This window comes from Cotesia glomerata, linkage group LG2 (assembly GCF_020080835.1).
Source record: "Cotesia glomerata isolate CgM1 linkage group LG2, MPM_Cglom_v2.3, whole genome shotgun sequence".
In the NCBI taxonomy this organism is placed as follows: domain Eukaryota; kingdom Metazoa; phylum Arthropoda; class Insecta; order Hymenoptera; family Braconidae; genus Cotesia; species Cotesia glomerata.
Window position 1 is genome coordinate 13,054,703 of NC_058159.1, and position 10,251 is coordinate 13,064,953.

Genomic DNA, 10,251 nt, shown 5'->3' on the forward strand with positions numbered 1-10,251 from the left:
CTTTCCAATCCAAAAAAAGACCTCTATTTCTAGTTTCGCCAGGGATTGATAAATATTGATGTGCATTCAAAACTTTGGATATTTTTCAATACTTTGAATATTGCTCCCTAAATAAAAAATTATCTAGATTCATTAACAATTTTGAATTTTTTCTCATCAATTTCTATGAATGAATAAATTTTGATTTTTGGATGCTCTCTAACAAAAAAATTATCTAAATTCATCAACAATTCTTACTACTCTCTAATTTATTTCTATAAATAAAAAAAATTGATTATCAATGGCTTTTCAAGTAAGTAATTTTTGAAATTCATTCGAATTTTCTTAGTGCTTTTCAAACATTTTTAATCAATCACTAGATTTTGATATCTGGTGGCTCTTTTAATGGAAAATGATTGAAATTTACTTGTGTCTTCAAATTCTTTTCAATTAATTGCACTACATAAATAACAAATAATATCAAACTTTTAATTTATTCTTATCAAATTAACATGGTGTTGGTCGTTAGAATTACAGAAAATTTTATTGATAAAAATTACTTTATTTTCTTTATTCACTCTTACATAAATAATCCATAAAAAATATTAAAATTAAATAAAAACATATTTACAAAGCCTAATGCAAATATTACTTAACTTTATGTGCTTATTTGACAGATCTTAGCAATAAAAAAGGGTTCCATGACAAAATCTCCCTGAAATTGCAGGTTAAGATTGAACTTTTTAGTAGATTTCATAGAAATCTAACTATTGCATTTGTCCTCATGACGCAACTTTTGAAAAATTTTGTTATTTTCTGACTCAGTTCGTCAAGCTGATTCAGAAAATGCTATTAGTTTCAAAGTTCATATATGTATGTATTTATATATATATATATATATATATATATATATATATATATATATATATATATATATATATATATATATATATATATATATATATATACGATATAACGCGGCTTATCCGGACGATAGCGTCTCTAATTTATAATGGATCTTTTCCAAACTCAACATACTTAATCTTTAGACGGATACTAAGGCCAAGTTCAAAGATGAGCTCAATCGTTTAAGTAGTTCAGAAATTATAGGATTTCAAAATTTTCAAAATCATAAAAATTTATATTTTGGCGGATTCTTTCGCGGATAACTTTTGAATGAAATAACTGATTGAATTTTTGTAAATTGTATTTTAAAGCCCGTTAAACGAGCTTCAATTTCCATAGTATTTTATTTTCCTACTTAAAATAACCTATTCGTCTGTAGGTTTTTAATGAAATTTTACTTTTGTAGTCGTTTTTTCGATCAATTTGTCTCTACTTTCATCTCCATTCCCAGTCCTTAAATAAATAAATAATTACGTAATAATTATTATTATTAATGTTTATGATTAAAATTAGCTGTTCGTGAAATCTACTTCCATTTCGGCTGCCGAATGGCCTTTTTTTTTTATTGAACCTCAAAATCATTTGGTTGTATAGCTATATAATTCTGATTGCATTCATTTGCCGCCATGGCTTTAATAGATACGTATATCATTTTGTTTTGTATAGCGGTTATCGGCAATTTCGTTTTTTCAGGCTTACGATTGCAAATTTTCCATAAATTTTCACACCCATCTACTTTTTCGACGTCCAAAATGAGAGTCTCCATCGATGCTACATTATTTTTTAATAAAAATCTAATAATTTGAGCCATTCTTCCGTCTCTCAACCTAATAAATGAGTTATTTGTTTTCTTGACTTGGGTGTAAAATTGACCGTGATACATTTTTTTTTTTGTATAAACAGCGATAATAAAAAGAAACAGAGCTTTTTGGAGCTTGTCCAAAAACAGGGTCCAGTAATACCGCGCCATTTACTGAACGTTCAGCACTAGATACTTTCTCTCGTTTTCTATCAATTATATCATTACAAAATTGCCGACATAACTCGTTAGGTTCATCATGTAGTATGACTTGAAAATTATTGTCACGTAATGTCCTATTTGCCATTTGATTAATTGCCCCATTCGGACCCGTTACTTTTTGTTTTAAATTGAAAATATTGTTTTCAAATGCATATGTTGATGTTGCCCATGACGGACCATTTTTCCTCACACTCTGTACCATATGTAATAAACAATGCACATTAAATGTCATAAACGAAGCTCCATAAAAGTTTTGGCAATCGTATACAAATTGGAGTAGATTCATTTCGCAACTCAACAAATCATCTTCAGTCATGTTCACCGAAAGAAGTTTGAATATACTTGAGACGAATAGTTTGTATGAATCAAGCAAATCTTGACGTAATATTCCGCTTAATACAGGAATGCTGTAAAATAATAACCACGACCGCCATTCTGTAGCTTTCCGTGATTGTTTTTTTAACAATATTCGTGGAGTTCGATGAATCTCATTAGTTGGCTGGATATTTGTTAATCGAGCATTAATTAGTTTTCTTTGATCGGCTGATAGAAATTCCTTGCTCCACTTGTTCCAAAGCTGACGCTCCACACCCAATAAGACGCCGTGCATGTAATCATGAGGATAGCCCCAAACACAATCAAAATTTGGAAGTGATGCCAGAACACTTGAACCTTTAATGCCGTTAACTGTGTATTTTTCATTTTTTTTTGTTTTCCGGAGCTTCTCAATATCTTTTTTATGTTTCTCCACATCCTTCAAATAGCTGTCATGGTCACGTTCCTTTGGAATGTCAGCTGTCAATGGATACTTCATAACTTTAGAAGTGGTTGCTCCACGCTGATAGCACCAACTACAGCCGAAGAATCCATTAAATTGTAATCTGTTTTGTAAAACAGGCCGAGCTACTGAATCCACACGAAAAGAAAAAATTTTCACAAACTAGGTTTTAATGCATCCGCTCTTTGAGACAATTTTCAAGCCCTCGACTGTCAGCTTTTTAATTTGCGCAATAAATAAATCTAAGTAGAGATTCATGAAATCAGCTTTTGGCTCAATCGAAGTGTACCATAAACCAGCCAAAAGCATAAATTTATGGCGGAACTTTTGCGGTATTTCATTAATAATACATTGGATTGGCCAAAAGCTATTTTTTCCGCTTTTAAATAGCGGTGCTCCATCAAGATTCACATTTAATGTCAACACAGTGTTATTCTCATCATTTTTTGTCCAAATGAATTCATCATTTATATATCGTTCACTATCATATACGTCACTTATACTCCCGTTGGTGAAATTTGGGCGATTCTTCACGTTATTTTCAATCTCTTGTTGGATAAATTCATTAGATAAAAAATGTTGAAGTTGAGATTGCATGTCGAGCGTAACAAAAAAATTTCCTTCTTTTTTCGAAGTTTTATATTTCGCGTTGCACTTATCACATTTTACTTCACGCTGGATATTTTTACTGATTGGTATAGGCTTGGTCAATGATGCATTACATTTTGTGCAATGAAATACATATTCGGCCGCTGAACTGAGTGGATTAAATAATTTGTTCATTAAATATTTCGAAGTGTCCAAATATTTAAATTCTGGTCCCGATACAAATTTAATTAGTTCCAGAAGCGCCTGATGCACTTCATCTGATAAATTAAAGCCCACAATGATCGCCATTACAGCTGTAAACACCTGCCAAACTGATAAGTTTGCTGATTTAAACATTATCAGATTTTTTAAACCATTAATAGTCTCTTTAATGTCCGTTGAATCATGTTGTGTTTCCCAATTTTGGACATTAATATTTTCGGTAGTTTCCTCGTCACTACTCTCAAACACCACTTCGACCAACTCTGCAATTGTTGAATCATTCACATAATTCGGCTCATCTGAAAATAATAATAATAATAATGTATTTTTAAAATGTTATGCTTCAAATTGTAATGGAAAATATTAATTATAACCTTGCTAATCACGGAATGGTGGAATGATTAAAGTTTCATTGAACTTGAATAAAAAATTCGTATCAATGTTACTCTAGAAATTTAATGAGGTGTTTTCAATTGACCAATATGTATTGTTTTTTACTGAGAACATAAAATTGATATTAATTTTACAACAAGTACTCTAATTCAGTTTTATAAAAAAGACAAAACTTTCTAACTTTGTTTTGTATATTATGTAACATCGGTATTCAAATTAGTTTGATAATAATTGTAAGAAAGCGACTAAAATAATCAAGTAAAATGATCGAATTGCAATTTAGTACATTTTTTGCACGACTCATGGTGCGAAGCATCAGAGTGCTTTACGATCGAAAAAATTTTTTCGCCTCATTTCGACAACTATTTTTATTATTATACACTTGTTAGTTCACGGAATCAAGATCTTTTGCATATTATTGTCAAGATTATTTAATGGAGATTAATTCTATGCTTTTCAAAAATTTATTAAATGCAATAGAAACGGAAAAAAGCGGTCACTGAAAAGTAATATTTCAGCTGGCGCCTGTTTATAATAATAAACAGCCTTTACATAACAGCTGTTTATAATAATAAAAAAACTAATATATATTAGTAATAAGTTATTATAAGCGTTAATTTATATTATTAATCTTTTAAAAATTGTTTGTTAACACCGAAAAAATCCTATTATTTACGTAAAAGAAAATTTGGAAACCGGTTGACCCTAAAGGCCATCCCTGGAACTTCCCGCTACTTCTATAATTTTACTCTCAAAATTCCATTCATTACAACGTTTTTGAGCTCTCTCAGCTCAAAAATAGAAAATTTTTATTATTTTGAGCTCTCCAAGCTCAAAAGTAGTTGTTCTGTGCTTTCGAGTTCTTCGAGCTAAATAGTTTAATCCACAGACTCGGCAATTTGACACTGAGTACCGTTCAAAATATGTAATGTATGTTAAAGCCAGCATTTAAGCCAGCCTACCGAGTCACTATACCCCTGAATAAAAAAAAGTATTGAGACAAAGAAAAAAGTATTGAAAAGTATTGGTTTTCTAGTCAATTCAATACTTTTTAATATTTTTTCTTTTGTCTCAATACTTTTTTTTATTCAGGGACTGTAAACAAAACCTTTTTTTAGGATTCGAAAATTTTATATTAATTAATATTAATTTATATCAAAATGTTTGCTTTTCATCAATAAGTTACATCTCATTGAACTATATTAATTGACTTTTGATCAAATTTTATGATGCAACATATTTTTAATTATTAACCCTTTCACGGTTTTAGGCGTGTTATGTCCACCCGCAAATTTTTTTTTAAATTTAAATCATCCGCGCAGATGGAAGACTTCTTCATGCGTGAAAGCCACAATAAAATATAAACTACGTGAAAGTGGCACCATGGCCGAGCGGACTAAGTCATTATCCCGTTAGTTCGTTCGCACATCATGCCGTGAGGCGAGGGTTCGAGCCCCGACGGTTGTTCGAATAGTTCTAACACCAACCGTCGGGGGTCACTCCGGTAGCCGAACTATACTGGCATGGGTTTTTTCTGTGGTTTCCCCATCGCCACTATTCCAACAACCGATAGAAAGGGGTAAGGAATAGGGTAAATGCAGTACAGAAAGCACAAGTCGGTCCACAGCCGCATTGAGAATAAAGTTATGTGCGAAACTCGAATGTGTAAAGAATAAGGATGTGATTATAAGAAAGACGTTGATAATATGTGTAAAGAAAGACGTTGATAATATGTGTGTGGAAAGACGTTGATAATATGTGTGTGTTGATAATAATGTAGTGAAACGGATGACTGGGGTCCAATAAGTCAGTATACCCACAAGACGGCAGCACAGTCGCTAGCGACAGCTACCATCTACTCAGCCTTGTAAAAATATGCCCAATATATACAAGTAAAAAGGAGAATAATATATATAAGCTACGTGACTGCTGGTTAACTAGCGGGGGCTTCTGCAAACTCAGTAGCGCGAGTATTAGATATTGGGCTGTCCGAATTATTTTTCGGTTACTGAAAAATTCCTACTGAGTAAGGTCCCCCCTCTCTCTTTATCTTTTATTTCCCCAGTTCCCAAATTTGTCTTTAATGACAAATTTAGCTATGATATATGGCTATTTGTATTTACGGCTAAAGTATTAAATATAATCATAGAGAACCAGAATCTCTAAGTTCTAATTTGCCCTGCACTTAGGCGAGAGTTTGGTCAGTAAGTAAATTAAAATTTCTTAAAAGATAATTTTGCGCACTTTACCCTACGGGGGACTGGAGGACGTTAGCTCAATCTAAATAAAATTCATTAATATAAATTTCGATTAAATAAAATTTGTGAAAGTGTAAAAGTTTTAATGTTTATAAAAATAAATATCAAAAGAAGTGAAATTTTGTTCGAGTTAGTTCATTTCATAAAATAAGAAGCCCTTCAAATAAGCAGCCCATATCCATCCACTTCCATCCGCTGCAAGGACCAACCAGAGGGCCCATTCAAGGAAAAGGCGCTAATAGCAGCCTCGGAATCACGGATCCGGTAACAAGAAATAATCCTGCAAGTAGTAAGTACATCTACTCTCAATTAAAATCCGTGCCCAGTCTCAAACGAAGGCGTGGTAAATTCTTCCGTCGAAAACGTCCCACATAAATAATTAAAACAACGGAATTAAAAACTCCATTACGTATTCTTTAAACTGTTAGTCCAAACCTCCACCGTTTACGCTACCTCTAAAAACGCCCTTGGACATAACAGGCGTTTCTCCCACTTTTTTCCCACTCGTGGGGCAAGGGAACTGCACGCAATCCCGTGAGCGGAGCGCAGGGACGTATAGAGAATAACCTCAATAACCGTTTACATGCTAAATCTATAAAAATAATAAATACGGCCCTGAGTGAACACGCGGCGGGCATCAAAATCTGGTGGTGGGATTTAGTCCGCTCACGCGACTGGCTATCCTTACTCCGGGAGGAATACTATACAGTCTGAATTGACCGTGACTGGGTTAAATTTTACCTGCATAAACTATAGCAACGTAAATATTTAGATATAAACTTTTTTCGACGGTAAAAGGCTTCCGCAAGAGACTATAAAATATGCTTACAACCCGTCATTTCATGAGTAGACAGCAAATTCCAGTCTGAAATCAAGTTTTAAAGGTTTCTATCTCTACGCACCAGAGTGCGCAGCGATCGTTTACATAAACTGTAGCTTTTACACAGGATTTATTTAATTAAACATTCATCATTACCAACACTTTTGCACGCCTCATAGCGCGATGTGTGTGTGAGGTTGTGCTTTATATTCGACTCGTCAAGGTCAAGCAATTTTGTGATCTTTAAATGCCTCTATCATAACCATATTACACTTATACAATAATATAAGTAGATGTACTCCGAGAAAACACTTAAATTAAACCATCTTTTACTTTCTAAAATCATTTCATGTTGCTATTTTGAAAAAAAAAACGTTTCGAAAAAAATTTTACGTGGACGTCCTGATATCACCCCATTTTGGATGTACCAACGATTACTCCCGAAAAAATTGATATATCAAGACCAAACCTTTTTTATTAGTTTAAGAATGCGATGAACTGGGTCCGTATTTCATACCAGTAGCCTAGTTTATGTATTTTGTTTTTTAAATTGAATTTTTATTAAAATTTACTACGATACAACCGTACAAAGACAAACGAATTTTTCTTATTTCTCACGTGAAAACTGTGGCGCCACTTGATCAAGCTAGATTTTTGTAGACTGCGTGCGCATATGACAAGAAAAAAAGGCGCCGATATTTAAAAAAAAAATAAAAAATAGTCTGTAAGAAATTACTTAATTATAATTTTTTTTTTTTTTTATCAATTACATAATTTTTTTTTTTCTTAAAAAATGAATGAACGTTATGAGGTGTGCACTTTTGGATTTTCCAAACTTTTTACACTTTCGCTCACGTTTTTGGAGTATTGATGTTGATATGAGTGTACATTTTCCATGTTGATATGTGCACATGCACTTTTACTTTCTCAGTGCGTGTCATTTCCGAAACTCTACCTCTTTAAGTTCTCGCTGAGCTAAGACGTACCCTTTATTAACGATTAACGGAAGTCAATCACACTGAGCGCTGAGAAACTCAGAACAGAAGAACGACAGCATAGTATCTCACGATAGCAACTACAGTGGGATGCTTCAGAGAAAGGTAGGTGGACGTACCGCCTTATACCATGAATTGATATTTGGCTGAACGGGATTCACGGCGAGGTCAACTACTACTTAACACAAATATTGTCAGGACATGGCTGTTTCCGAGCGTATCTCCATCGCTTTAAGCACGACAATTTCCCGGAGGCCTGTCCTGCCCAAGAGTCATCAAAGATGCGGAGCACGTGTTCTTTGTATTCCTCGTTTCAACCAACAGCGTGATGAATTTGAGAGAATTCTGACCCAGAGTATCCAACCAGAGACAATAGTAGAAGCAATGCTGTCATCAAAAGCCGTCTAGAACGCAGTAAGCAAGTTTACCACAGATATTCTTACGGAACTGCGATCCATTGAAAAGAAGAGACCAAAAGACAGCCATTGGAAGAAAGAAGTAATAACACCTTAGCTATTAGAAGGAAGAGAAGTAGCTATATCCTCCTCCTACGAAGTAATGCTTAAAGAAGGTTTCCGTGGGGATTAGAGGTTGGAGGAGAGCAGTGGTTTTAGTCTGTATTAACATCTTGAGTCCGACATACCCAGGCGAAACATTTAAGTCTGATAATACGTAAATGTATTTCCTTCGCTATATGAAAAAAAAAACACACACACACACATACCGACAGGGTGACACCCTCCCAGGAGTGGTCAGGGAAGATTCCTGAGATCTTTAAACCTCGAGATCTGATGAAAACTCGATTTTCGAAAAACGGGGTAAAACCAATAACTTCCGGATTTTCGAAAATTTTCAATTCTCTTAGCAGGAAGTCAAGAAATTAAATATTGAATATTTATTAGTGTATTATAGACAAAAAATTTACTTTTAATTGTTTCGCGTCATTGTCCGCTCATAACAGACTCGTAACCTTGAAAAACCACAATTAAATCAATTATTACTTTCTATTTTCTCATAAGACTCAAAAATTGACGTCGATTGCCGCTAACCGCGTGAAAATCGGTTGATTCATTCAAAACTCATGGCAGTCGGAATATTAAAACAGTATACTGTTTCACTAGACTTTTGGGGTCGAAGAGCTTGTAACAGGGTAAAATTACCCTAAATCGATAAGTCGCCAGACATCGATAATTGTCCGACGCAGCACTGGCGCGTCTCGATCTTTGGGCCTAAAGAGAGAGTAGGAGGGGGTAGTTGGGGTTATTATAGGTGAGCAGTGCAGTGCAAAAGGGAGAAGTGTTGTAACCGCCAGACAGAGTGCCACGGAAAAGAGACACTGATCCCCGGAGTAGTTACCAGTCGAAAAGAAGCCAATAACAACTAGGACTTCAATCTCAAGTAGTGAGTTAGATCGACGAGTTATTCATCAAGGTATCGAATATTACTCTGTGGGCTAGAAGTGGACCGCGGTTTACCTGATACTAGGTTTATTTCTCCTCCTCTGATTAATTATTTATTATTTGATTAATTGGTAGTAATTTAACAATTGTTTAATTTCATTTTTGGTTAATATTCGTTAGTCGGTGCTGAGTGGTCCTCAAGGGGATCTTTACCCGAACGTCACTTAGAGACCTTGTGGTGTAAATTTCGTAAGAATTTATTTGTTTAACATTCAATTTACTCGGTTATTTATTAAATTATTTAACATCTGAAAACGGTTTTGAATTGTGCAAATTATACTGCACAATTTAGTTAAATAAAAACCAAAGGTAAATTTTTCGAGAAATTTAGTATCTTCTCTAGCGCCAATTACCGCCAATGTTAAACTCAAAGGCGCTCTAACCTTTTTATATAGTAAGGTAAAAGACCTCATTAGTGGCACCTTTAACCCCTATTAGTGGCACTTTTTCTTTCAATCAAAAAATGTTCTACTTGGAATAAAAATTAAAAATTTTTTTGATCTAAAGGTGTTAAAGATTAGAAATAATATATTCATTATTGAAATTAATGATTTCATTAATTAAATAAGTACCAAAATCGAAGAAAGTGTCAGTAATGGGGTCCCCGCTACTAATGGGGTCTTTTACCTTACTTTAAATTAATTTTTAGCTAATGAACTTACGACTATTACTTTTATATAAATATTAAAGTATGGTAACTGAAATAAGATGTATAAAGAAATTTGAAAATCTTACCTTAAATCCTACCTTAAATCTGTTTACTTTCATAAGCGTTGTGTCTGACTGTGCAGTTATAATCTCAATACGAGTCTTTTAAAAGTGATCAAGAAT

General features: G+C 33.7%; 1 protein-coding gene across 2 annotated transcripts; it reads right to left on the reverse strand.

The window, feature by feature from the left end:
• Nucleotides 1-931: 931 nt before the first annotated feature.
• Nucleotides 932-10,250, reverse strand: LOC123260166. 2 transcript variants are annotated; one of them, XM_044721157.1, is made up of 2 exons: nucleotides 10,156-10,250; nucleotides 932-3,793 (listed from the first exon to the last, which is right to left on the reverse strand). In XM_044721157.1, the coding sequence occupies exon 2, from the start codon at nucleotides 2,718-2,720 to the stop codon at nucleotides 1,725-1,727; it is 996 nt and encodes a 331-aa protein (XP_044577092.1). In that variant the 5' UTR covers nucleotides 2,721-3,793; nucleotides 10,156-10,250; the 3' UTR covers nucleotides 932-1,724. The 2 variants fall into 2 exon arrangements, with proteins under 2 accessions (XP_044577092.1, XP_044577091.1); XM_044721156.1 differs by lacking the exon at nucleotides 10,156-10,250 and adding an exon at nucleotides 3,869-3,957.
• Nucleotide 10,251: the final 1 nt, after the last annotated feature.

Excerpts from the sequence above, each read along its gene's own strand:
- LOC123260166 (XM_044721157.1), bottom strand. The coding sequence starts at position 2,720 with ATGAAGTATCCATTGACAGCTGACATTCCAAAGGAACGTGACCATGAC.